The sequence below is a fragment of the Pungitius pungitius genome, chromosome 3, assembly GCF_949316345.1.
Source record: "Pungitius pungitius chromosome 3, fPunPun2.1, whole genome shotgun sequence".
Taxonomy (NCBI): Eukaryota; Metazoa; Chordata; class Actinopteri; order Perciformes; family Gasterosteidae; genus Pungitius; species Pungitius pungitius.
The window spans coordinates 24,312,249-24,339,694 of NC_084902.1; the positions used below are offsets into that span (position 1 = coordinate 24,312,249).

A 27,446-nucleotide genomic window follows, 5' to 3' on the forward strand; every position below is an offset into this window, starting at 1 on the left:
AGAGAACCCAGTTTTTCCATTTGTTCTGTGTGTGTGTGTTTTTTCCAATTTTAAGCTCTAATCTGCAAATTATTCCACCTACGTCTCTAAGTAGCGGATTGTATAAATCTATTTCAGATTTGTCTGAAATTGGCATCATGGGAGATTTTCAGGTGCGTACTGCTTTTGCAGCCTCCAGGTGTGAATGGCTACAAGGCAGGAAATAAAAGCAATACATCCAAGCCCGATCACAATAGAGCCATTCAATAATGCTGTGAACTCGCAGTGTGTTCTCGTCCTCCATCTGTCTCTTTGTCTCCGAGGGTAGCTCAATAGAAATTTGATAGTCTGTTTCAAAGTTGCTGGCTTCTTAGGATGACAGACAAATGAGAGCTTGGAATGATGATCCCCAGAAAATCCATGCTCTATCTCCCAGCTCAAGGAATTGCAATGTCAGCCTCGCACTTTCCTTTTCGTTACTGTGAACACAAAAAGAAAAACTTGTTCCTCCAGGGAGTGAAACAAACCAACTATACCGCCAAATGCACAACGTACTCTCTAGTGTTAATCTGCCGCTGTCACCTCTTCAGCCCTCCTTGACCTGGATGGCTCACTCCAAAGTCTTTATGACTGGATCCTCTGTTGTGGGCGTGTATTCCTGTATGATGAATTAATAATGCTTTCTAAACTGCATCGGGCCATCTGCCCTTCACCCTACGCCACACGGCTCCTTCACCTCTGCTGCAAACACACTTGCTATATTCATCATTACATTTATTTTTGATTGATTTTTTTTGTGTGGGAGCTTACTCTCCCCGGCGTCAGTATGAGACTTTTTGGGACTATTACGGTGCCGGCTCATGCTACTGAAGCAGTTTTGCTGCGTAGCCCCATGTGTCTGATCACAATGGCTTTGAGGATATTCGTACACCACTGACTGTTTACGAATGCTTGTGCATCCTTTACCACCCGGTGGGCCAAACCACACGCCACCGATCCGTCCCTCTCTCAGCATTTATTCAGGAATTTAGGAAATGCTTGGTTGACCGGCTGCTTGAAATCCCTCCCCAGAATGCAGCTGAGCTCGTTTTCTGCTGCGACAGGTGCCTGTTTGAGCCTCCACGCCCCAAAGAGAGATAAGAGGCAAGCGGTGGCACCTGAGACATTCCTGCCGTCCCGCGTTAGTCACGCTTGGGCAGAAGCTTCATACACCTGTAAACATGGTACACACTGCAGTTTGTCTCGCCAGTTCCTTTTACACTCGCCCTACTTAATCTGGAATTTGTATCCTGTCGTCTTTAAAAAAAAAAATGGAAAGTGTGATTAGGTTGTTGAAGCCATGAAAAACATTGCCTTGAGCATTTGAAGGGTGCGTCCATCTTTCACATTCATTGTCGTCGTCGTACTGAATGACAGAGGGACAAAAAAAAGTTCAACAAAACTGACTCAACCATACTGCAAACAAGGCCTTTCAACTGCTGGACATTTATCTATTTTAACCATGACAGCTTTTGTCAGCAATTGCCACTAACTCTTTAGTCTGCGCTCTCTCTCTCTCTCTATGTCCCTCCCCCTGTCTGTTACTCACTCTCCCCTCACCCCTTCTTTCTCTCTGTTGTTCCATTTCTCAGAGGGATCCGGACTACCTGAAGTTATGGCTGGAGATTTTCATCAGCTCCTACGAGCAATGCCTGGATGTGGACTTTGAAAAGCCTCTGTCGAGGTAACATGTTACAAACATATTAGAATAGTAGTAACAAAAACTACCGCTGATGACTGCAGACACCCAGTTCTTCTTCTGTTTGTCCAAAACTTACTGGAACGTTAAACGCAACATGCGTGGAAGAGAATTCCTCCCTGAGGAAAACCCCATATATGAAATTTGTGTTGTGTACCTGTCTTTAATGCATCCCATACCCTGATTACTCTGAACCCCATGTATAGACTTTGACACAACACCTCTAAAGTTTTCAAGTTCAGCACTACGTCTCCTGGTTTGTGTCATGCCACAGCGTGACCTCGTACCGCGCACAGCCTTCCGTTGCTTCACCCAGAATAGACCACCAGCTTTCATGCGGCGTGGTCACACTGTGCTGCAGGTGCTGCTTTGATTGTTGTCGCACGACACATAACGTAAAAGCCCAGATATAAAGAAAGTCTATTGATACCCCGTCACATTTTCTTTATCAGTGATGAAGAGCCATGTTACGAGAGTGTGGAGGAATGTTTTTTCCCCTCTCCGCTCTTTGTCCCCCTCTTCCTCTCTCCTTCCCTTTCTCTGCAGCTGCCACATCTGTCCTACTTTTCCCATCGACAATCAGTTTTTTTTCAAGAAAAGAATGCCTGAAATGCGGCGTGTGTATGTGTGATTGATTGAACGCAGAACTCTAAGCTGTCCTTGTGGAAGCTGCAGCAATACCTCCGTTGAAAAAAGAAAAGCCGGCACCATAACGTACATAAATACCCTTCCCCCACCCTGTGATGTGTCTCCAGGCCCGAGGAGGTGCCCCCGGTGTTGACGCTCCTCCCTGACAACATCCTGCAGGTTCTGCGCCACCAGCTGCTGCAGTGCGTCCAGAAAGCTTCTGACGGCCTGGAGCCAGAGCAGCAGAACCTGGCTCTGCTGCTACTGAAGTTCCTCATTGTCATCTGCAGGTCTCCTAACACATGCACAACACATTGTTGCTTTTTTATTGTTAGCGTTCCTAACTTAAAGGACGGCACTCCATACAAGCAACCAATCAGCTAAAATTTGTGCGTGATGGGTTGTTTCTGGCAGGAACCTGTCCAACGTGGAGGAGATCGGCACCTGCTCTTACATCAATCACGTCATCACCATGACAACACTCTACATTCAGCAGGTGTGCCGGCCCCCGCCCACCAACCTAGCCCCTCCTCGCATGTCTTTGCTCCAATCTTTCTGTTTCTCTCCGCAAAACAAAACAGTAAACTAAAGATGCCGAAAATAAATTTAGAAGTGACTGAATGAGACTATATAGTATATGTTTTGACAAGGTTTGCGCGTGTGTGTGTGTGTGTGTGTGTGGCTGCAGCTGAAGAGCAGGACCAAAGAGAAAGAGATGGCGGACCAGAGCCAGGCGGAGGAGTTTGTCCGTCACGCACTAGCATTCTGCGAGAGCCTCTATGACCCGTACCACAACTGGAGGCATCGAACCTGCGGGTAACAGCGTCTCCGCCATCTAGTCGGTTGCTTCGCCATACCGTCACACACATGACGCTAACATGCGGAAGGGTTGCTCACGTTTTTTTTCACCAGGGAGCAGCTGGGCAAGGTAGAGAGGAGCAGGCAGAAGTACAAAGCGGCTCCGCTCACCGTGGAGTTTGTTCCTTTCTTTTACCGTAAGTTGTGTCTCATTAGTCACATCGTGCCCTATTCATCAATTGTATATGCTACTTTCCAGTCCTCTGAACTTAAATTTGTGATGTTATGCGGGTTTGCATAGTTCATTTTCAAACACTGTAGCCAGACAGCGCTTGCTGTGTATCGTCCTCACTTTGCATCACCTGACTTTTATGTGTGCAGACAAGGAAGTGGTCTCCCATCACAAAAAGCTATCCTCTACCTTCATTCACCATGTTATACTACAATGCTGTCATAATCTCCCTTTGCTCTCAAATCCACTCAGGCGATAGCTTAGTTTTCAAAATTCAGTCTTCAAATAAGCCCTCTGAGGCAAATTTGTGATTTTGGGCTATACAAAATAAAATGAATTGAAATACTTCTATCCCATGTGACTGTTGTGGTTTCCCACCAAAGATAACACCCAAAGCCTAACCTGAGAGGCTGTGTTTGTGTGGCTACATCAAGCTCATTTGGATATAGGTCAAATGATAACGGTAGTGGGGGAAAAGCTAAACAGACCTCGCGTAGCCGAGATGTCACATCTCTTCTACCCAGTCAGACGTGTTGACAGATGAGTTAATGGATGACTGGGACCACCATGACCCAGAAGTTAATGTGCTGATTGCCTCATGCCAACTAGGTGTTTGCTAACTGAGCTATCGTATCAGGTAGCAGATTTCATTTAGCTTTTGTGCATGAGTGTTTGTGTGTGTGTACAAAATAGACAGAAAAGATAGAGGCGTGTCCATCTGAACAGTGTTTTGGTTGTAGACCAAAAAACAGGAACTTCAGGATTTTTCTCTGACCTATAGTTTCACTTTGTGGTTTTGTTTTAATTGCACAGCAGACATCCCGCCCAGGCGTCAAACTAATAGATCTTGCCCTTCCTTTGTTCCAGAGTGCTTCCAGGAGAGTGAGCACCTGAAGGAGAGCCTGAAATGCTGCCTACTCCACCTGTTCGGAGCCATAGTAGCTGGTGATCAGGTACGCCAGTTTTCACTAGCCGGCCAGAGCCTTAATTTCCACATTCCTTCTTGCCTCTTGCCGGCCACGGATGTGTTTGGAGAGACATGGCCCCTACACATGTATTTAAATGACACCTAGGTTTCCACTTTCTCATGGCCACATTAAAATGACTGTGCCGGTATCACCTATACTCATAAAGGAAATTATAAACCATGACAATGTCTCTGGGACATGGCCCAATTAGATGAATGAATGACACTTTATCGAGCATAATATTGTGTGACCTGTGAGATATTTTTGGAAAGGTTTGGTGGCAACTACAGGGACATTTTTTTATATGATGTCTTTTCAAAATATATATTGAATTGATGATCTTTATACCTGGAATTCTAGAATATCAACAGCCATATAGGCAGTTAGAATAACAAAATCCAGTGTAATCCCTGCCTTTGACTAATAGCAAAACTTTTCTCTGCACTCTTGCAGAGGAATGCTCAGCTTGCCATTTCTCCAGCCACCATGGAGGTGTTGATGCGGGTGCTGGCCGACTGCTCCATGGGGGGCTGCTCCTCGGACGAGGGCGAGGACTGGGACAGCGAGGCCCCCGACCACAAGGCGCTGCTAACCCTGGGATGCCTGCGGGAAGTGGTGCAGCGCCTCCTGGCCTCGAGCTCCGACCAGCGGCAAGTTGAGATCGCCTCTGTGCTGGAAAACTACTTCAAGCTGCTCAACTCCGACCCGGCAGCCGTTGTAGCTTCCCAACTTCAAGAGCAGCAGCAGCAGCAACAACAACAGCAACAGCAGCAGCAAAAACAACAACAACAGCAGCAGCAAGCAAAGGGCAGCGTGCCGACGCTTGGCCGACACTGGGAGAGCCGGTTTGTTGCCCTGCAAGTAAATATGCTAGGTACGGCCAGAGATGACACTGAAAGTCTAAAGCAGCACTTGAATGATCTTTATACATACATTTTCAGCTTGAGTTAATGCTGTGACTTCACCTCCTTTGTTTTCTTTCTTCTGTCTTTGCTTGTCTTTCTCTGTTTCTCATCCTCTCATCTTTTTCTCTTTTTTTCTGTGTCTCCTGCTTTCTCTTAGACACCATCAGGGACATGTTCCTGTGTTCAGACCGTCCGGTTCTACAAGCCATTTTCCTCAACAGTAACTGTTTTGAACATCTGACGCGACTTCTGCAAAACAGCAAGGTAACAATGATGGTCTTATTTATGTAAATATAACCAGAGGACACAACCCAGTGTGTGTATGCGGCTGGATGCTTTTGAGCTCATTTCCATTGTTATTATTTTATTATTCATTATGATTAGTTTTTAGTTGCATCATACTGATACAAGACTGTTTGACCTTGTAATATTGTACCAGAATGACATGTTAATGCAGTTATTTTTTCCTGTAGCGGTTTTGTGAATTTTACAATATTATCACTTCTAAAATAGAGTTTTATAACTGATGATTTGACGCAAACTTGTTGTTTTTATAATGAAAAAAGCAATCATTTTATCTTTCATAGTACTGAGATCTATTGCAGTAACCATACCAAAATGTACAAATGCTGTGAAGTCAAAGTACAGAAGTATTCTTCGCTAAATGTACTTACAATAACAAAGCAAAATAATTTGCAGAATGGATAATTATTTATATGTATACTACCTAATCAGGTACACAGGTATTGTATGAAACCAGCATTTTATTGTCACAGCTTTTTTATGTAGATCCGTTTAGCCGGACTAATTTTATATTTGACGAGTTGGATACTTCATTCGGGATTATTGTATTTTATCCCTTAATCATGTTTTTATATGTAAAATCATACTCTGTAAAAAAAAAAAAAAAAAAAGACATGTATATGTTTTCCACTGATGTGTAGTGTGGTAGAAACATCACAAAGCCTTTAAGGGTCCAGGACCAGGTCCTTTTTGACTTTTAGTGTACTGCTTGACTTTAAGAGCCAAAATGCTATGTCTTGTAGAAGTTATTTTAACTCTTAACTCGGCCAGTCTGAAGCCTTAAGGGTGTTCTGTGAATATGGCCTCAGGTATTTAACACGGGATGATTATGTTCCCGGTCTTGTTTTTAAGCATTTTGCCCACGTTGCATGTTTACCTCCCACAGCAAGGCTGGATCACCAACACGCCTCCACACGGTGACACCTCCCCTGCGTCCTCTACTTACACCCCCGCCCCCCCCTGTTCCTATCAACCTCACCACATGCTGTGTTGACATGTTGCCCCGTCCTTGTTGTTGTTGTTGTGTGTCAGCTGGTTAACGCGAGATGCACTGCGGCAGACAAGGACCAGAAAGATATAACCAACAACAGGTTACTGACAGGAGAGAGGGACACTCAGGTACCGCCGAGAAACCACCACCTCCCCTCCCCTCGCTGCCATCCTACTCCCTGCCCCACTTATCCTCACCTGCTGCCAGGTCCCGCCCCCTTCACCTTACCAGAGCCAAAGGGGGCCTCCTCCACAGCAAGACGCTTGCGCTGCTCTGTGCCAGACGATGATTTCTGGCAACCGGTCGTCTTGACCATCATCTCTTTAGTAGTTGGTTACACAGTCATGCTTGGGGTTTTCACATGAATACAGGTTGCTGTAGGAGGTGTGGTTGGCAACTAGGTGCCGCCTTGCTGACAAGTAGGCAAGTGTATCGTTCTCGTAGATGAACAGGTCAACATTTTGAGGAATAAATGATGATGCACGTACTCATTTCTTGTTAAATTTGAAACTAAAGCCAGTTAGCATGAGGGCCGAACGCTGGCTTTCTGATTTAACAGTTGTCATGATGCTTTAAACTCTAAATTCATCTTTTCCTTCCCTAGGTCATTAGACAAGCTTTACACTAGTTTGCTAGTAAGGCATCAAATAAAGATTTTTCATGTATTAGTACTCATTCAGGACTTTTTTTAACCTTCCTTATAAACCATATGTTTGATTAATTATTGCTCTGCCGGTTTCAATGGTTTTGTGTCAACTATCCGTCAGGGCTCTTCCACACGATCATCTCATGTGCACAGAAAGGTCGCTTGTTCCCCCTCAGAGTATATCAGCCTCCATTTTACCTTTTGTAGTTCTTGCTTCTACTCACAGAGGCACATTTTTATTAGGTATAATCCCTCCATTGATCTGGATAATATGAATACAGGTAGACAAACTGGCAATGGGCCATTGTTGCTGAACAGCTGCAACACAATGTGGTGGCCCTGTGCTTCAGTCTGCTCGGCCGGGTTCATAGACATCAAGCTGTGGCCGCTTTCGGGGTCACCTGTAGGACTCGGTCGGTCAAAGCTGCCGTGTGATTCATTTACAAGATGTAATACAGACTTTAAAAAAACACCAAAGCGGAAGTTAAAAAATGCAGAAGGGGCCGTTTAGCTGTCTTGCTGTGGAGTGACCACTCGTCACAGCTTTGTCATTTTCTTTTATTTTAATACTACTTCAGGTTTCGTCACGCTTTCCCCCACCCCCCCCCCCCACCCCCCACCCCCCCAGCCCTTTCCTCCACATGTCATTTTCTGCGGTACACTATGGGTCCCGTTGGAATGCTATCACGTTGGCCTGGTGTGATCTCACAGAGTTCAGAGTGGTTCAAGGTGATCTGGACTCAAGTGTTTGATTTTGTTTTTGTTTTTCTCCCCCGCAACATTCCTTCTCCAGCTAGTCCAAGACTCTCTTTAGGACCAACTAGCCTGAGAGCTGCATTTTTATTCTAACCCAACATGAGCTTGGACAGAGCTGGACAGAGATGTGATTGTTTGTTGTGGTTTGGCTTGTGTTTTTATGGGTTGCATGCTCTTTTTTTGTTTATCTGTGTCTGTGCCAGGAAACCGAGCAAAGTCTGTCTGTCAACAATGATTTTACTCACTTTCTCACAAACTAATTGAATCAAACCAGAAGGCATTTACTTAAGTCTCTCTTTTATTCCTCTCAGTGTGATGCATGTTGTATTTGGCATCTTAAACCGGTTTGTCATTATCATTTTAGCATTGCAAACCTTATTTATATGCATATATGAACATGGCTTTAAATAATTAATTTGTGCACGATTGTCACCTTTATAAAAGTGCTATATCATTCATGTGGAATAAGAGGAGATTTTAATTTTGATTTTTCAATCATATGTTACTACACTGAAAGCCAGGGATTTGGCCTTTGGGGCTGACAAGTCTGACCCCCCCTCCCCCAGGTGTTTCAAGGGCGACTAGACTCCCTCGCTGTGGCGACCATCAAAGCCCTGACAACGGTGATGCGTAAATCTCCTGCTGCAAAGGTGACTTAGTCTTAAATACTTTCAAGTGAGGTTACTGCCCTGCGCTACGGAAGCTTTGTCATTGTGTTTTCAATTATATTTTGTATAATTTTTGCAGGAGGTGTTTAAGGAGAGGATCGGCTACAATCATCTGTACGAAGTGCTCACCTCACTCGGCCAGCCGTCGCGACTCCTCCTCAAGGAGCTGATGAACATGGTGAGAACCTGAGGGGGTTGTCCTTTGCCGTCTCTGCCCCCGGGTTAATCCAACGTCTGTGGCTTTTCCATGATCGCATGTATTTCTGTGTGCAGGCGGTGGAGGGGGAGCACACCTCAGTGGGGCTCCTGGGCATCAGCAACGTGGAGCCCTTGCTGCTGCTGGCCCAGTGGCTCCCGGAGCTGGACTCGTCGGAGCGGCAGCTGTTCACGGCCGACTGGCTCCGCCGCCTCAGCTGCCTCAACCGCCAGACCCGTGCCACGTGCGTCAATGCCGCCATGATCATGCGAGTGCTGGCGGGCCTGGAGCGCGACCAGCGGCTACACCGGGCGTGCGCTGAGAGCTTGTTGGGGCTGGTGGGCTCACTGGGCTCCCAGTCGTTGGCCGCCGGGGAGCTCCTGGGACTCCTTCGCCTTCTCAGGCCTCCAGAATCCACGCAAGTTCACCCATATGTGGGTCCCGCCCTGAGGGCCCTACTGGCTATGGTGCGAAAGCAAGGCCTGGAGAGCGCCATGCAGTATTTTGACCTGACCCCCAGCATGGCGGGCATTGTGGTTCCAACAGTGCAACGCTGGCCCGGCTCGGCCTTCAGCTTCCTCGCCTGGTTGTCGCTAGACCAGGACCAGCTGGGCCCACTTAGCAAAGACAAGAGGAAGCAGCTCTACAGGTGAGAGGATGACAGATTTAAAAAAAAGAGGTTGACAGAAACGCATGGAAACATTGTCCTCTTAATATCTGGTCTTGAAAGGAGAGCAGATGGTTTTGGCTCATCAACACTCGCTCAAACTGTTTTCTTGTCTTTTATGCCGCCCAGCTTTTTTACCCCTGGGGGGACGGGATTCGAGGCTTTTATCAGCTCAGCGGGTGTGCTGGTGGTGGCCGTGTGCACAAAGAAAGAATACGTCACAGTCATGCTGCCCGACTACTGTTTCTGTGACTCGCTCTGGGTGAGTCCGGTTCAATGACATCTGCTTCAGCCACACATTTAATGAAAAGGTTGAAACACATTTAATCAAAAGGCAGAGATGCAGGAATATAAAGATTAGAAAAAAAGAAAGAAGTATACTTAACTAGCGCTAAAATGTTCATGCAGAAAAAGTACTAGGTTAAAAAGGAATCTGGCAACACAGACAGCACCCTATATTTAGACAATTAAACCTTTGAACCAAATGTCTGATAACAGAGAGTAACACTCAGGATTACAGGGACTAAATTTCTGTTTACAGCACAGTATCGGTGTGGTTCACGTACCGGGAAAGAGGCCATTTGGACAGAGTCTCGTATACATTTACGTGGACGGGCAGCAGAAACTGTCCGCCCCCCTCAAGTATCCCACCATGACAGAGGTGAGACCTGCACTGGTTATCAGCCAGTGCGACCAGTGATTCACTTTTACAGATATTAATGGGTCAGTGGTAATCTGCTGTTTATATGTTCAACGGTTTCTTAAATGCACATTAGTCATGTTTCTGTTTGTCTCCGACCCGTAGCCATTAATTTCCTGCTGCATCGGCTCAGCGGGCCACCGGACCACCACTCCGCCTCCCTCACAGATCCCGGACCCTCCCTTTTCCTCCGTCACCACCCCCACCACTCGCTCCTCGCTGGGGGCCATCTTGTCGCCGCAGACCTGGGGGGGCCTGCTGGGGGGAAAGCCGGAGTCTCTGACCAAGCTCATCTCTGCAGGGACCCAGGACAGTGAGTGGGGGAGTCCTACCTCACTGCAAGGCCAGCTAGGAGGCGTCATGGTCTTCCATGAACCCCTGCAGCCCAACCACATAAAAGCCATCTGTAGTGCTGGTAAGCAGGGGGGTAGGGGGGAGGAAGAGGAGGAGGAGGAGGAGGAAGAAGAAGGGCGGTTTACAAATAACAGAAAAATGTAATAAAGTTAAAACGGCAGTGTCACTGACTAACTAATGAAACAAGTCAAATTCACATCAGAGATTAGATGATAAATCAAAATAAACACATGCTCAAAGTGTATTGCCCCCTCTCATCCTCTTTTCTACGCAGGTCCAAATTGCATCTCTCCATTTAAAGCCCAGGAGTCTGAATTCGGCGACCTCTCAACCAAATTGCTGCTTCACTACTCACCCAAGGTATTTGGATAGCTGCAGTCTCAGTCATCGTTTCTGAATGTGGAAACTGCTCTCATATGTGGTCACTTTTTCATGGACCATCATAATGATTGGAAGTCTCCAAACATTAAAAATGACTATTAAATCCTATCCTATATCATTTGCTCAAAGGATATCCAATAACTGCTATCTAAACCTAGTTGTTTTGTCAACAGGCGTGTAGGAACCCCATCTGTCTCGATCTGTCTCCGAACATGCTGCATGGACGCCTGACTGGCAATAAAGTGGTCAACTGGGAAATCAAGGTGGGGGGGATCATGTGGCTTGTGTGATTGTCCTGCGGTCAGAGGAACATTCCAACTTGAACTGCGCACATTTTCAATTTGAAAATTAACTGCTCTTTGTACCTGCGGCAGGATATGATCAACTGTGTGGGCGGTCTGCCGGTGCTCTTCCCCATCCTGGAGCAGCTGACTCTGATCATCCCGGATCAACAGCCCAGTGATCCTGCCGCCGGGTCAGATTTAATTACTCCTGATGTGACCACGCCACCCGACGGAGATTGGGTCCTATTGCCATCCAACAGGGCTTCAGGTTGGCTCTGCAACAATTTATTTTCGGTTCCTTGTTGCCTTAAGTATCACCGTGAAACCCTAGGGCACATGTGGTAGCAGATTACATTTTTTGCTTTCAGAGGCACGCCTGGAGAAGAATCTGGTGGCCACTTTCTTGTTGGTTCTAAAGCATTTCCTGCAGAGGCACCCTATCAACCAGGAGAATCTGCTCCACTCGCATGGTGTCGGCACACTGGGAGCCCTGCTGCAGAAGGTTTCAGTATAATTTAAAGATTAATTCTGCCTGATGAGCACATTGACATAAAGATATTAAATATTTACAGAAATATAAATGCAATTAATGTCATTAAAACATTTGAGTAGAAGACCGAAGTCCCTTGTGAAATGATCACTTGTAGTTTCTATCTTCCAGCAATAACGCGTATTAATTGCGTATGGTCTCCACATGCGAAACCGACAGAATCCTGAATGCTGCTCAACCTGAAATGACTTCATCTCAGACAGCATTTTTCCCTGTGTTTGTCTTTTCCTTTGTTACTGTCAGTTTCCCTTGACTGCTCATTCTTTTTTACGTTAGCTCTTTCTTTCCTCTTCTTATTTCATCTGTAGGGGGTGGGGGTGTGTGGGAAATACTGCTGCATCAGCATTTACCCAATGGGAAAATTAAAGACTTCACTCCGATAAAAGAAAATGACTGATAATAGCTGCTCCAGGAAAAGCAGACACACCCTATAATTAGTTAAAAAACAAACAAATGAACCTAATGTGCATCTCCCCAGCTTTAATGTGTTCCTTATCTGGTTTGTGGAGGCAAGTTGTGTTCCAGAGGTATCGCTTGTTTTCAAACCAGCATCATCATTATTTACGGGGCTATTCATAATAAGTACTTTTTTGTGGCATGAACTGAGGCCTGTTCATACCACATGCATTTTTAACCGGTACTGGTATAATTGAACTGATGGTTCGATATATTGTTTGTGTCTGTGTTCAGCTGCCAGCAGGTCATGTGGACGTCAGCGTCCTGGTCGCTATGCAGCTGCTGATAGAACAGGTGACCTATGAGAAGAACCAGGTTCTGCTGCAGCAGCTTCACACACACCTGCTGTTCAACTTTAACATCTGGAACAAAGGAGACTTCCCTTTACGCATAGGTCAGATCTGTGTTGTTGTGTCTGTGCGATGTATTTCCAAAAATGTTGAACTATTTTTTAGCGTGTCAAGACTATTTTGGAGTCAGCGCAAAAACGGTATATGAATGATCGATCAGTCAGTGAATTCAATTCATTTTATTTTGTATAAAATAAAATAAAATTGCCTATTACAACTTTGCCTCAGAGGGCTTTATAGTCTGTACCCATACCACTTCCTCTGTCCCAAGCATACATTCACATCCACCACAGTAACTGTGGTAATACCATACTAAGTTTTGCTTTTTGTTTTCGTCAAATGAAGGTCATATCCAGTACATGTCCACTGTCATCAAAGACAACAGGAAGCAGTTCAGAAAAAAATATGGAGTCCAGTTCCTCCTGGACACCGTGCGCCTTTATTACGGGTGAGTTTCCATTCCCCAAAGTTCCCGCGTGTCCGACTTGCTCAGTGTCTTTCTCACCAAACGTCCCCTCGTCTGCTCCATCCTTTAGGCGAGGCACCAGCAATAAAGAGAGCGACCTCAGCGAGGACGACGTCTGCACCATCCGGGCGTCTCTCTGCGGCCTCATCAAGTACTACATCAGCAAGGGCATGTCGCAGGAGGAGATGCAAAGCATTCTGGGATACATCGCTGCCATCGGAGACGAGGAGCAGGTGAGGAGGGGGCAAATTAACCGCAGTAAAAATGCTTTTCCTTTATATACACAAATCTAATCTTTAAGAAAAATTATCATATGCATTAGAATACAAAGTAATCAATCTTCCAGGTTCTGAGCTACTTTGAGGTGTGTTCGGCCAGCATCCAAGAAATGTGGAATAGGTTATTATCGGTTCCCTGAGAACCCATATCATGCAAACCACTCCTCCCTCTTTTTTGCCGCCTCTCTCTATTTCAAAACATTTCCTTTTCTGTACGCTATATCCCTCAGTGGCTGTTGGCCAAAACAGACCACACAATTTCTCTACTGTTTTCCTCTCAGTCACCCTTTTTGTGAAATCAATTTCCGTCACTCTCATCTGTCCCATCTTCTCCTTTCTGTCACTTTGCGTATCTATGAACATTTGGTCAGAATAACTGCATGAATGCTCCTTCGCTGCTGGCCATCTGATACTACCCATCCATTCATGAAGCAATACCGAGTATAAGTTAAACATCACATACATGTTCCAGGTATGAATCATGCAACTCAAGCCTTTTTTGGTCAAAGATGTTAAAGGAACAGTTTGCATTTTTTTTAAGAGGACTTTTATAAAATACTTATCCGTAGTCACAGTGTTAACCATAGTGCATGGGCAAAGCAATGTATAGCTAACTTATGGGTGCTGCCGTACGGTCTTTGATGGGAACTGAAGCCGTTATCCTCTCTTCAAAACCTCAAGACTTTGCAAACCTCACCAAATACAGAAATAAATAACTAATTGTTGCTGTGTGTTTGCAGCTGTGTGGCATGCTGGAGTTGTTACTCAGCCTTCTTCAGACCAGTCCTGCCAGGGACCAGCTCTTCCTGCTCCTCTTCGAGCCCGGTGCCGCCGACTCCTGCTACGCTCTTGTGCTCAACAACAAATACTCAGACCGACTGCGGGAGCTCGTCTTTAAGGTGGGTTCATCATCAACCATGGAGACCTACAAATGTACTTTGCCTACCTATACATTAGTGCATGTCCCTTCACATGAGGGCAGACGGAAAAATTGTTGTTTCTTTTTCTGCGCAGTTGTTTGAGCGCATGTTACGCTGCGACCGCGTCTACGAGAAGAATAAGCAGCGCTTGCGGCTGAGGGAGACGGGTTACGCCGGCCTGTCGCTGCTCTTATCCGAAATTCACATCACTCCTACACTGATCCGCTGTCTCCTCAACCAGGTCCTCCACACAGGTCAGCTTTCCTTCTTTTCTTTTTATTTCTTTAGTCTTTCTTAAAGAGATGTTGAAGAACGGATCATGAGATTTCTAGTTGCTGCAGTAGCTGATATCAGTACTGTAGTTATTTATCCAACTAATATTCCGTTTAATTAAATGTGTTGAGTTTGTTTGTATGTCTAAAATAGACCACGTGGTGAACTACAAGGACCTGATGGCCCTGGTCCAGCTCACTCACCGGGCCGGACCCAGCGAACGTCTCCTCGTCTGCAAGAGGGTGAGCACCCTCACTCGTCCACACTACTAATTATAAGTATTGAATTCCAGCAGACACAAGAAATGACTTTACGGTGTCAGCAGTTGATTAAATGCTTTCTACATTACTTTCTATTTGATTTCTTTTTATCTTCTTTTTCTCTTGCTCCATTATGTCCTTACATCTCCCTCACACACATAATATTATGGGAGTATGTCCCTACTCATAAGTCAATGTTTGGTTTTGTGCACTTATCATTAACTATAACCTTCTCCCCCTCTCTTTCTCCAGGTGTACCAGCTGCTACATTCCCAACAAGACGCTGCCGTCCAGATCTCTAAGCAGCAGTGTTGGCAGGACACCCTCGTTCGGCTCTACCTGCGTAGCGACGGGTCCCAGCCGCAGCGGGGCACCGACACCATCAGCGCCTGCAGTCTGGACCTGAGTCGTGGCGGAAGTGCCGCCAACCGCCTGGAGCTGCCCCTGGAGAAGAGGGTGCGGGCAGGTAGTGGCGGCCGTCTGGAGGACGACCGGCTGAGTGTAAGCGACAACCGGTCGGTGGACAGCCTGGAGAGCGGCGACGTCCTCTCGTTGCTGGACACGCCATCCTCCTCGGCCTCAGCCGAGCCGCAGCCGCACGTCAAGCCCTGGTCGGTGGGGAAGTCTGGCGGCTTGATGCTGGATCTGTCCCACCTGCATTCCTTCGAGGTCGGGGACGGCGGCTGTCAAACACCCGGCAGTCCGGCCAGCACGCCGTCGCCGCTGGAGACTTCTAAGCCTTTCCCAGGGAGCACTGGAGAGCGTGATGCGACCTCGTCCCTGGCAGAGGACAGTTTTCTCTTCAGCGACAACATCTCATTGGGGGAGTCCTTCAACAACGCCGAGGTGAGACAACTGATTTTGTGATGCTTTTCCTCTTGCTGAGTCGGAGAGCGTTTTGGCTATATTTTTTAAATACAATACAATAAACAATTGGATCGCCCAATAATCCAAAAATGATTTCTCTTGAAGCCCCTAGAAGTAAGCAGCAGATTTAGTCAGAAGATCATTTTATTTCATATAGCTCTGTACGCAAAGGTTGCCTCATACCTACCCCACAGCAAGAGCTTCTTACAGCGCTGCTGAAATGCCGCCAGCACCTCAGGGGGTGGGCGACGCTAACTTTCATCCATGGAGCTCTATTCTGGGCGTTGCTGGGGGTGCAGAGATGGAAGAGAGACGACCCATCTACTCCCACAGCAGGAAGCAGTCGGTCACAGAAATAGAAATGTCCTTTCAAAGCTCCAGTCCGGGGAATGTGACAAAGTGGCAGAACACCGTCAGTATCATCTACATTCCAGAGACAGATTAAAGGCGGATCATGCCGAGGCTCGGGCTGTCACAGGGCTTTTAGATGAAAGGTATTAGAATGAATTAGGTTGTGAAATAACGCTGCTGGGGACATCAACTGTCATCTTATTTTATTGAAGTCCTTCTTTTCTTCTCTTCACTATCTCCTGTTACTTCGCAATACACCAGAGGGTCAATGGCTTTTTTGTCTTTTTTTTCACTCCCCTCCCCAGCGGGCAGAGGAGGAGCTGTGCCACATGCTGCTGGAGATCTTGCTGTACGTGATGTGGCGCGGGGTCGAAGGCTCGGACGACTCAGCGTGGTTGGAGCGCGGCCAGGTCTTCTCTGCCCTCGCCAAGCTGGCGACCGCAAATGAACTGCTGCTGCCCGTCGACCGAATCAAGCTGAGGTGAGCCGGACGTGGCGGGAGCTGAAAACACGGTACCGGGAACTCATTTTTCGATATCTAACGGTTTAAACCCCCTGCCCCCAACTCTCATAGTCTAATGGAACGCATGTTGGAGTGGGCGGTGGTTGATAACCGCGAGGCGTCGGCCGCCACGTTGCCACAGCACACGGAGAATGCCGTGCGCTTGCTTCACATGGTGCAGGACTTCTTGCAGGCGGAGGGCCTGGTCAACCCGGCGCTGTGGACAGAGAAGGTGCTGGAGGAGACGGTCACCCTGATGGACAGCCTTATGGTGTGGTACTCGGCCGGCACTCAGTGGTTCCAACTCTCCCAAGTTGGACTGCGGCTGCTGCTGGGCTTCATGGCTCAGGAAGACCCTGAAGTGAGCTGATTTTCCCGGCTGTCCCTCCCTTCTCGTGTGTGATTTTTATTCATGGGCTTTCAAATCCACGCCTGTGCATGCACAATAATACATGGCCCTCTGTCCCAGGTGTGTGCCTTGGCCACAGCCAAGCTCAACGGCATCCTGCAGACCAAGCAGGTGTCCAGCCAGGACGAGGCCTGCTACCTCCTGGGTAGGGTGGAGGGCATCCTGCGGCGCTCCATCCAGGAGCAAAGGGAGGAGACGTACTGCTTCCTTGTCCCCCTGCTGCGAACGCTGCTCGCCAAAGTCCACCGCCTCCTCTTCATCGAGCTGCACCTCCCCCAGCTGCCCGACACCAACGGCAGCCCATCCTTCTTCGAGGACTTCAAAGTGTACTGCGACTCCCCAGAGTGGCGCGTCTACCTCGACAAATATGTATAAGATGGCGTTTTAAAGTCAATCATTGTCTTAAAATTGTGTCAGCTATGGATTTTATGTAAAACTTAATGGGGATGTTGTCCTTTTAACTTCTGTGTTTCCTCCAGATTATTCCGTACATGAAGCAGTATGAAATTGAAACATTCAGCCAGGGCCACGAGACCATGGCTCTCTACTGGAAGGAGTGCTACGAGGCGTTCATGGTCAGCCTGCATAAGAGAGAGAGGGAGAGGGGTGAGAGCAAGATCCGCTTCCAGGTTAGTTGAATCAGTAATAAACAAATAATCAGCGAAGGCCCCTATTCTTTTTTGCTTTCCCAACCACATCTAGTTCATCTTCTATCTAATCTTTTGGTGCAAAGTTTAAACTCTTTTCACTGTATATTAACCCTCTTCAGGAGCAATTTGTGGAGCCTTTCTCACGCAGAGGGCGGCAGGAGAATTTGCGCTACAACAGCATGTTGAAGCAGCAGCACAGCCAGAACAGCGCCACCCTGAGGCAGTGGAAGGCAGCACGCCGAGGTCTGGTGTGTGAGAGAGGGACCTGGGCTGACAGGTACCAACATCTGTGCTCTGCGCGCTACTTAGTAAAACAAATAAAAGGGTATCAATATATAATATATAGAGATATACATATAGCCTTCCTTTGGGATTTACATGTGTGTTTTGTTAATCATCCAACAGGCAGCAGGACGAAATGCACTGGAGGGTGTCCAGCGCCGAGAACTTCTCCCGCATGAGGCTAAAGCTGGTCCGCAATTACAACTTTGACCCACACCGAGAAGCCAGCGCTCTGAGAGACAACCTGGGTAAAGCAGCCTCACTGTAGGCTCTTTGATGTGTCGCCTATTGAACGTATGCTCGAATGGTTTAACTGTAAATCCTGGATGCGATGATGAAGGATCAGTGAGTGTACAGTATGTCATGAGCACATCCTCATTCTGTCCGCCCTTGATAAACAGATTGGAAAGGACTGACCTTGAAAATCCTCCTTAAGCCGAATTCATTCCCACCCTCCACTAGGCTAGTTTTTCTGTCCTTAAGTTGTATGCAGGGTTTTGCAACGGCTTTTGTAGCTTTCCCCCCCCCCCCCTGACAGGGGGGCTAGGAGGTTAAAATCCATCACAGTCTCGGGATGTCTCCTCTCTGTGTTAATTACCCTCCGTCTCTTTTGCTTTTCTCAGGTGTTCATCAGAAGCGGGTCAACGCAGAGTCTCTGCTACTAGAGGCTGCGAAGCAGGTCAAAGTCAGCGACCTGGAAGACGACATCCTGGAGCTGCCGGAGGACGACCCGACCGCCGCCAACAACCAGTCAGTCACAGAACAAAACTTCTGCAGAACGACTGCGTTTCCGTTGTAGGCACAGATTGTCGAAGTTACAGCCTGCAATTCCTTTTGTCCCGCAGAATTGAAGCAGAGGAGGCGGGCCAGAAGGAGAAGCTAGTGCTGTGGGAGGACTGCGAGCTGGTGACTGTGGTGGACGTGGTGCCCGGCCGCCTGGAGCTTACCACCCAACACATCTACTTCTACGACAGCAGCCAGGAGAAAGAGGAAGGTGAGGAGAGAGCGAGGCGGGTAGAGGAGAAGGCTTGGTGGAAACACTAAACTTTTATGTACGCTAACTGTTGACCTGTTTCCTCAAGGAGTGGGCCACGATTTCAAATGGCCCCTGTCTCAGATTAGAGAGGTCCACCTTCGACGGTATAACCTACGCCGCTCTGCTCTGGAGATCTTCCTCATTGACCAAACCAACTACTTCCTCAACTTCAAGAAGGAGGTAATGAATTTAAAGTTTCAAGTTCCTGTTAAATAAAGTTTCGGTTTCTCCAATTGTAGGATATTCGGTACACTTTCGGCGTTGAGATAGTTTAAGGTTGTGTTGCTTGTGAACAGGTGAGGAACAAGGTCTACAGCCGCATGCTGCTGCTGCGATCGCTCAGCCTCTATGGAACCCGCTCGCCCCAGGAGCTCCTCAAAGCCTCTGGACTTACACAGGTAAGGAAATGTTTATGTTTATGAATCTTGTTTTGAGGTATATCATTTTGAAAGAGTATGCCGTTTGTAATATTTCTAGTTAAACTGAGGAAAGCGCTGCTTTTACACAGAAATGGGTGAACCGGGAGATTTCCAACTTCGACTACTTGATGCAACTCAACACAATTGCAGGCAGAACGTACAACAACCTGGCTCAGTATCCAGTGGTACGTTCCTCACTGAGTACGCAACAGTACGAGTGTGGAGTCTCAGTGAATGTTTGAACCGACTTGTTTGTTTGTGTGTGGTCACCAGTTTCCCTGGATTCTAGCTGACTACACTTCAGAGGAGCTGGATCTGTCTGATCCCCGTGTATTCAGGGACCTGTCGAAGCCAGTGGCGGTTCTCAACGAACGCAATGCGAAGGCTGTTAGAGAAAAGTACGCCTTGTCCCTTTATGCTTCAGTTTTGGTTTCAGTTATGCTTCAGTCTCTTAATTAAATGATCACTTAAGCAGCCTGGGAAAGATTTAATATTCCCTTTTCAAATGTGCACACCAGGTATGAAAGTTTCGAGGACCCAACAGGCACCATCGACAGGTTCCATTATGGCACCCACTACTCTAACGCTGCTGGAGTGATGCACTACTTGATCAGGGTGGAGCCCTTCACATCTCTGCACATCCAACTGCAGAGCGGACGGTAAGGAGACCAGTCACTCCACTCCTCCTTTCATCTTCAGCGACAATGCCCATTGGAATTATGGAATTGCATTGCAGTTTGCATCCATGTTGATTTTCTGTCCACTTGTTAACTGGGAAGTTTTACAACTGTGAAACAGTCCATTACAGGACATTTGAAACACACGTGTGAAGCTGCTTTTTCTAATGGTTCAATGCTCATCCCGTCTCTGCTCAGGTTTGACTGCGCCGACCGCCAGTTCCACTCCATCCCCGCGACATGGCAGACCCTCATGGACAACCCGAACGACGTCAAAGAGCTCATCCCAGAGTTCTTCTACTTTCCAGAATTCCTTGAGAACAAAAACGGTACGGTGTGGGTATGATTCTTTTTCAAATGCTCTAACATATTGTATATAAAACTTTTGACTACTTTGTTTAGATGGAAGCATTCATTTTCTTCTGGCAAAGATATGTTTAAAAAAATAAAATGTATCCCTTTTTTTCTCTTTAGGCTTCGATCTGGGTCGCCTGCAGATCTCCAAGGAAAGGGTCAATGATGTCATTCTGCCCAAATGGGCCAAGTCCCCCGAGGACTTCATCTACAAACACCGCAAAGCCCTGGTGAGATGTGGCCTTGGTTGTTCTATTTCATGACTTTGCTTCTTGCGGATCTTTCTCGGTAGATATTGTGGAAATAAAAAGGTAGAAGGAAAACAATGATTATTAGTGTGACGTCAGTGGAGTGATACAGATAGTGATTTGGGTGTAGTATTTCTGCAGTATAGATTAAGGCATTGTGATGTGGTCTGTGTTTCTATGTAGTTCTGTGCATGCGTGTTTTATTTTTTACAATAATAGTTGGCATTTGTTTTTGTAACAGGAGTCAGAGTACGTATCGGCTCACCTTCACGAGTGGATCGATCTCATCTTCGGTTACAAGCAGAGGGGCCCCGCAGCGGTAGAGGCCCTAAACGTCTTCTACTATTGCACATATGAGGGTAAAGCCCAATTTGTGTTGATCTCGTTGGATTTTTTTGTATCATAAAGATACGTTTTTTTAAAATAAAGGTGTAATGATTGGCGTGTTGTTGCAGGAGCGGTCGACCTGGACGCCATCACAGACGAAAAGGAACGCAAGGCCCTGGAGGGCATGATCAGTAACTTTGGACAGACGCCCTGCCAGCTCCTCAAGGTACAGACACGCACACGGCAGACACAACGTGAAGCCAATGAAGTCCTGTATCTGTATCGGATTGTGACTCGTGTGTGTGTGTGTAGGAGCCTCATCCAGTGCGACTACCTCTGGAGGAAGTGGAGAAAAGGAAGGCTCAGCTTGACTCGTGTCATTTCAGCATGTTCGAACACCTTAGCGACCTCAAGTCCTTCTTTGTCGAGGTTTGTGCTTCCTACTGCTTAGTGTTGTTTTTATTTTGTTTTTTTATAAAGCTAGTAAACTAAAACATTGGTAGTCATTTTAACAAGAACTCTTCCCCCCCCCCCGTCATGCTGCAGGGCATCAGTGACAACGTGCCGCTAGTTAAAGCCGTGGTGCCAAAGAATCAGTCCCATTCCTTCATCACTCAGGGGAGCCCTGACACCTTGGTGAGCCCGGGTGCTTTTACTCACATTCATTAGTAACTTATTTTAACCCCTTATAAACTGTGGACATGTAATGTCTTAATGGTGTTCTCCTAGGTGACGGTGAGTCAGAACTGCCTGGTTGGGACCCACGGGTGGCTGCCTTACAACAAGAATATCTCCAACTACTTTACCTTCATCAAAGACCCCACCGTGTTCAACGCCAAGTGAGAACACTCTTGACAATACAGTATTTACAGGAGAGCAGCACCAATGTCATGCTGCTTTTGTCAGCATATTGCGTCTTCTCTTAACCTCTCCAACCCTCTGTCCTCTTTGTCTTTCTATCAACCATCTTCACACAGGACCCAGCGTTTCCTCTCTGGACCATTCGCCCCTGGCGTGGAGGTAACCGCGGGGCTCTTTGTGGCCTCCCACGACGGCAAGCTGCTTTTCAGCGGCGGCCACTGGGATAACAGCCTCCGGGTCACCTCCCTGGTTAAGGGCAAGACTGTGGGACAGCACATCCGACACATGGGTAAACCCGCACTGCACCTTACGTACACATCACATCTTAAAAACAAGCCGGCCAAGCACCACGACGATAACATCATAACTGCTGCGACTTGAGATAAGGCTGCAAAGTGTTTTGTCGTCCTGTGTCTGTCCTGTTGTTTGTCCAACAATCAGTGGTTTTGCCCTCCTCTCTTCCAGACATTGTGACCTGCTTGTCAACAGACCACTGCGGCATCCACCTGATCTCCGGCTCCAGAGACACAACCTGCATGGTGTGGCAGGTTCTGCAGCAGGTCAGCACAGTCAGGGCTTGCTTATACACCATGACATATCCACTAAAACCCATAGAGTCATAGAGTTGACAAAAAAAAAACACTGCTCTGCAGGAAAGGCGAATAATTATATCTGTCTTTGTCAAATTTTTGTCATTTGACCTTTTTTCGGAAAAATGTTTTATTTTGAAAATTGAACGGATTCTCTCCTAATTACACACGCTCGTCCCTCTTGACATATTTCCCAAGCGTCCGTGTTGCAAAACAGTTGGGGACCACTGTTGTAGATGACTTCGATGTAACGGGCCATCCATAATTTCTTTCGGGAAAGGGTCCCAGATGTGTTCCAGCTCAGTCTGTTTTGCTTGTGCAGGGTGGAGCTCCTGTGGGTCTTCATCCCAAACCAGTTCAGGTGTTGTATGGACACACGGACGAGGTGGTCAGTGTCAGCATCAGCACAGAACTGGACATGGCTGTTTCCGGATCACGGGTAAAAGCACCAACAAAGAGGGGTCACGTTGGAGGTTTTCAATCACATGGGTTTACTTTGGACTAATGGTCACTGACCTGGATATGTGTCATTCTGGGTCTTAAAACGGTAAAGTTTTCTAGGTAGTTTAAACATTGTTTAGTTTAAACTAAATGATGTTAAGTTAGTATATTGCAATGTTTGGTATTATGCAGCTTAGATTATTCTTTTTTAAAATATTTTTAATAATATTGACATTTTTCAATGCGTTTATTCAACGTGTGCTTCCATTCTCTGTGCCCCAGGACGGGACGGTGATAATCCACACGGTGCGTCGGGGTCAGTACATGCGTTGCCTGCGGCCGCCGTGCGACAGCTCCCTGCCGCTCTCCATCCTCCACCTGGCCGTTTCTTGGGAGGGTCACCTGCTGGTCCACACCTGCCTCGAAGGCAAAGCAACGCTCAAGGTGCACGCAGTTATACACAGGCTGGAAGCTTCGACTTAAAATTCCGCATTGTGTGGTATTTTTCAAATAGTTTTTTTTTTTTGGAGAGAATATATAATTCACAGCGTGTGTTTCATTTTACCTCCCCAGGATAAAAATGCCCTCCACCTTTACTCCGTTAATGGGAAGCACCTCTGCAGCGAGCCTCTGAAGGAGCAGGTGACCGACATGTGTGTTTCTGGGGAGTTTGTGGTCATCGGCAGCGAGCAGGGATACCTGTCCATCCGCGACCTCTACAGGTAAACTCCCCTGAAACTGCCTTTTTTTTTCCCTCCTTCTGACATCCGCCTGCACACCTGGTGGCGTCACCACTCTGTTTGTCTCGCCCCACGCAGCCTGTCGCTGTCCGCGGAGCCCATGGCCATGAGGGTGCCGGTCCGCTGCGTCTCGGTCACCAAGGAGCAGAGCCACGTCCTGGTGGGCCTGGAGGACGGCAAGCTGATCATCGTGGGCGTGGGCAAGCCGGCGGAGGTAAAGAGCTCGCTGAGGAACTACATCGCTCAGAGCCTGGAGGGATCGCCGCTCTTGGCCTCCCCCCTGCTGGCCCCGCTGCGGGCCCGCTCGCCGACCCGACTGCTCCACCAGCGCGACCAGCTGGTGTTCAGCCCCACTTCCAGCTCCCATAAACCCAGGCGGCTCTAGTTCCCCGCACCCCACCTAGGCAATCACACACACACACACAGACACAGATGCACCTGCTGCACATATTGCCTGTGTTGCAATGCTTAAAAGGCTTAAAGACCTTTTAATGTAGCCCACCCCTCCTTCTCAGGGATGGTTGTCGCCCCTACAGTTCTTTATTCCTCCCTAATCAAACCACACACACAGACTTGGGTATATCCGTGCCAAACAGATTTAACTCTTTAGGTGGACTTTTTGTGCTTACCTCATTCTTGCAATGTTTGACATGATTGGGCAGTTGACCAACTCCAACCCCTGCTGTTTACCCAAAGTGTCAATATGTGGCGTGCTTGTGTGTACTTCACCACTACAACAAATATGCTGTGAAACAAAACTTAAGACTAATTAACCCTTTCTGCAAATTCAAGCCATATAAAAATAGTGTAGCCACAATCTAATAATGCAAACCAATAATCCTGTGTTAAGATCGACTTTAGTGTTTTGATAGTGATAAATAGTGCGGTAGTGTAGATGGGCTCGATGTCAGCATTTAATCATCATATGTGAACCATTGCACCGTTCTGCTTTTCATCTTTTCTCACCAAAGTGAATCAACCGGTGATTGACTCGCCTCCCAAGTCAATCAAGCTGCAATGAACTAATCGATCACTCATGAATCATATCGCTCCTTTCTTTCTTCCCGGTTTCCTTTGACTTCACGTTTCACCTCCCCCGCCCTTCTCCCCTCCATCCCACTTCCTCCTCTTCTTCCTCTGCTTTTCGCAGATGCGCTCGGGCCAGATCACACGGAAACTGTGGGGCTCCAGCAAGAGACTGACCCAGATCTCCTCGGGGGAGACAGTCTACAACACGCAGCACGACCACAACTGACCCAATCCCCCGAGCCCTTAAATCCTCCCTCCCCACGAGCATCCCACATTCCTGTCACCCAGTTTGCCTCCATGCCTGTCAATCCACCAACGGTTTGCTTCATTCTGTCCAAGGAACTCCCTTTAGTTCCTCCCACACTTTTCCACTGTCTTACCGTGCGTGCACATTCATGCATCTGTTGTGTTTTTCTATTCTTTTTTTTGTTGTTGTTGTTGCTGCTGCTTTGGATTGAGCGCAAGGCGCTGGCGCCAGGGTTATAATCCAGCCTTAGCGGCACCACTACCAAACCCCATGGCTCCTGACCCCATGGCTAGCCATCCTCACTTTTACGTGATACTAATGTGTCTGCGGAGGTGTGCACGCTCTGTCAAAATGTAGTTTTGAAGGGCCTTTTTCGTCCCCCTCCCTCTTAGCTTCCCTTCAATACAGACGGGCGGGCCTGTTCTCTGTAGGCAGAGACTTTTCATGGTTGCAACACAGCAGCCTTAAAATGCAGTAAGAGCGCTCCATCACTCACAAGACCAAACTCGCCTTTCTTATGCATTCTTGTATATATAATTATATTTATATATATATATGTATATGTATGTGTGTGAGGGGAGGTTTTATTGATTTCTTTGGGGTTTTTTTCTCCGGGTTTGTTTTTTGGTCGTGTTCATGCATGTGCCCCAGCGACTTGTCATCGTTTTTTTGTATGCATAACCTTTTTGGTCCATTTTGAGATTAGGCAGCATCAACAGCGGTGATTGTTTTCTTGTTTTTTTTACCGCTTCGATATAGCTGACGTGTTTTGTTCTAGAAACATCTGTAGAGTCTGTCTTGAATGTCGGCATGTCATTTCCGATATGGTTTTGTAAAAGTCAATATTTTCACTACGCACAAAACACTACATTTTCATGTGACGATCCAAATTGGCAGTAGACGTGACTTTGAAGTCACTAAACACATTGAATGTTTTAATTTACTTGAATCCATGCTTATTTATAAGTAAAAATAGCCGTTTTTAAAATCCCACCTTATCTCTTGACTACATACACTGGTATTGCATATTTAAAACTGTACTGACTGTTCAGACACCTGCAAAATAAGGAGAAAGACGGAATCCTCAAGGGCTTAACGAGATGTCCGTGTTAACGGTAGCACAGCTCCTTCCTGTTCCTTTATGTCCCGTCTTTGCTGCTCTGCCAGCTCTTTATCTCCAGTCTTCCTATTGCTTCACTGAGACGCAAAAATGCACCACATCTCCCTCATGCTCACATCGTTGCCTATGACTGGCATCTTTTATTTTGACATCTCATTCTCCTTCCTGCTAATTGTGAAGTGAGTCTTTTTCTTGTTTTTTTCTGGGACATTGAGAAGGCTTGCGGGCCTTTTTGAGATTGATTGGAAGACTACTGTGTGAATGCAAAAAAACATAGTGATTTATCTATCTCTGCACCATACCTACGTGTGTGTGTGTGTGAGTGAGGACATGCCAATAATATGTTTTCTTTTTTTCTGATTGAGTAGAGCATGGCAGACCTTGATTGTTTTAGGTCATTGTTCATGGACTTTGCATCCCACATATGGCTTCTGTGGGTTTTTTTCTCTAGATGTGATTTTGTATTTAGTTTTTATTTAAATGTCACAGCAAGATGGGGCGCAAAGACCAATCTGTGTCCTCCTTTCTGAGGTTTCCATGAAAGTTTTTCTTTGTTGGCTCATCCACATTTTATCCTTAAGACAATAGACCACTGTTTGAGTGTTTTCACGACTGCAACTAACAGAGTGCCTTTATCCCATTGTGGCATGAAAACATGTTCTTCTCATCGCCGAAACTCATCATCCCCCCCCCCGACCTTACGGTAAATCTAAGGAAAGCAGCATTCCAGACATTAAACCTCCACAGTTTCAACGGATGCCAAGAACCATAGGACTTCAATGCGAAATCAAAAAAATATACAATTTTGTGTCTTAGCAATGTTCTCTGTGACTGTCACCAAATGGATGTTTGTATATCTGTGATTATTTATGAATACAGTATATAATGTACAGCATGATTTTTATTTCAGTGTATTTGAAATGTACTTTTGCACTTTCCAGGTACTAAATTGTAAGAATTTGTTTTAACTGGGCTCCCTAGACTGTATAAACTGCTTTGTATACACAGAAGTGGAAAATGATCATTAAAGTCTTGTCTAAATTCAAATAGTTTGTATTAGTTGTGGTTTTATCTGTCAGGTCTTTAAAGAAAAGGTAGAAATTAGGGCCAGGACTTTAGCGCGTTAATTAAGATTAATGTGTTATTTTTTGTGTAATTAATTAAACATTTTTTACGCAGTTTTACACTTATTTTTTGCACCGTGGAACGTTTCTCACTGGATGAGTTTCGGAGGACCGATTATACTGGAGCACCAACCAGCGTTCATGACTTCAGACAACAACAAACCACAGTGAACATGAACGAAGAAGCTGACGAGACCGTAGATGACTGGTTTAAGGACCAGGGTAACTAAGACCACGTCTGACAAAATAACCAATGTTCTGAATGTACTTGAAAGTATTGGTCTACTTTAAAAAAACATAGTTTACAGAAGGTCTACTTACCTATAGGCTACCTGAATTTCTGAAAGTACTATATTTCTAAATATGCTATTGCTACACTTGTCTGCTGGAATTGGTTGAACAAAAATACTTCTCACTGTTCTCAGG

General features: G+C 46.5%; 1 protein-coding gene across 2 annotated transcripts in view; it reads left to right on the top strand.

The window, feature by feature from the left end:
* nbeal1 (neurobeachin-like 1) overlaps positions 1-26,956 on the top strand; it is a 32,320-nt gene extending 5,364 nt beyond the window's left edge. The window contains exons 3-55 of one of the 2 annotated variants that reach the window (XM_062561368.1): positions 1,611-1,702; positions 2,473-2,634; positions 2,759-2,840; positions 3,033-3,160; positions 3,257-3,339; positions 4,242-4,327; positions 4,796-5,216; positions 5,405-5,511; positions 6,583-6,669; positions 8,510-8,593; positions 8,691-8,789; positions 8,885-9,456; positions 9,604-9,736; positions 10,016-10,135; positions 10,280-10,589; positions 10,803-10,888; positions 11,083-11,172; positions 11,284-11,461; positions 11,562-11,695; positions 12,434-12,593; positions 12,895-12,997; positions 13,086-13,248; positions 14,034-14,192; positions 14,308-14,467; positions 14,640-14,728; positions 14,999-15,592; positions 16,270-16,445; positions 16,539-16,827; positions 16,936-17,244; positions 17,355-17,504; positions 17,645-17,802; positions 17,931-18,055; positions 18,431-18,557; positions 18,653-18,801; positions 18,890-19,023; positions 19,140-19,241; positions 19,352-19,447; positions 19,536-19,660; positions 19,781-19,921; positions 20,138-20,268; positions 20,414-20,523; positions 20,783-20,900; positions 20,997-21,094; positions 21,181-21,297; positions 21,415-21,504; positions 21,598-21,707; positions 21,846-22,018; positions 22,195-22,289; positions 22,642-22,758; positions 23,043-23,204; positions 23,334-23,482; positions 23,579-23,714; positions 24,651-26,956. In XM_062561368.1, the coding sequence (XP_062417352.1) occupies positions 1,611-1,702; positions 2,473-2,634; positions 2,759-2,840; positions 3,033-3,160; positions 3,257-3,339; positions 4,242-4,327; positions 4,796-5,216; positions 5,405-5,511; positions 6,583-6,669; positions 8,510-8,593; positions 8,691-8,789; positions 8,885-9,456; positions 9,604-9,736; positions 10,016-10,135; positions 10,280-10,589; positions 10,803-10,888; positions 11,083-11,172; positions 11,284-11,461; positions 11,562-11,695; positions 12,434-12,593; positions 12,895-12,997; positions 13,086-13,248; positions 14,034-14,192; positions 14,308-14,467; positions 14,640-14,728; positions 14,999-15,592; positions 16,270-16,445; positions 16,539-16,827; positions 16,936-17,244; positions 17,355-17,504; positions 17,645-17,802; positions 17,931-18,055; positions 18,431-18,557; positions 18,653-18,801; positions 18,890-19,023; positions 19,140-19,241; positions 19,352-19,447; positions 19,536-19,660; positions 19,781-19,921; positions 20,138-20,268; positions 20,414-20,523; positions 20,783-20,900; positions 20,997-21,094; positions 21,181-21,297; positions 21,415-21,504; positions 21,598-21,707; positions 21,846-22,018; positions 22,195-22,289; positions 22,642-22,758; positions 23,043-23,204; positions 23,334-23,482; positions 23,579-23,714; positions 24,651-24,755 (8,274 nt within the window). In that variant the 3' untranslated portion in view covers positions 24,756-26,956. Of the gene's footprint in view, positions 1-1,610; positions 1,703-2,472; positions 2,635-2,758; positions 2,841-3,032; positions 3,161-3,256; positions 3,340-4,241; positions 4,328-4,795; positions 5,217-5,404; positions 5,512-6,582; positions 6,670-8,509; positions 8,594-8,690; positions 8,790-8,884; positions 9,457-9,603; positions 9,737-10,015; positions 10,136-10,279; positions 10,590-10,802; positions 10,889-11,082; positions 11,173-11,283; positions 11,462-11,561; positions 11,696-12,433; positions 12,594-12,894; positions 12,998-13,085; positions 13,249-14,033; positions 14,193-14,307; positions 14,468-14,639; positions 14,729-14,998; positions 15,593-16,269; positions 16,446-16,538; positions 16,828-16,935; positions 17,245-17,354; positions 17,505-17,644; positions 17,803-17,930; positions 18,056-18,430; positions 18,558-18,652; positions 18,802-18,889; positions 19,024-19,139; positions 19,242-19,351; positions 19,448-19,535; positions 19,661-19,780; positions 19,922-20,137; positions 20,269-20,413; positions 20,524-20,782; positions 20,901-20,996; positions 21,095-21,180; positions 21,298-21,414; positions 21,505-21,597; positions 21,708-21,845; positions 22,019-22,194; positions 22,290-22,641; positions 22,759-23,042; positions 23,205-23,333; positions 23,483-23,578 lie in introns of both variants that reach the window. The other variant, XM_037462773.2, reaches the window with a different exon arrangement.
* The last annotated feature ends 490 nt before the right edge of the window (positions 26,957-27,446 follow it).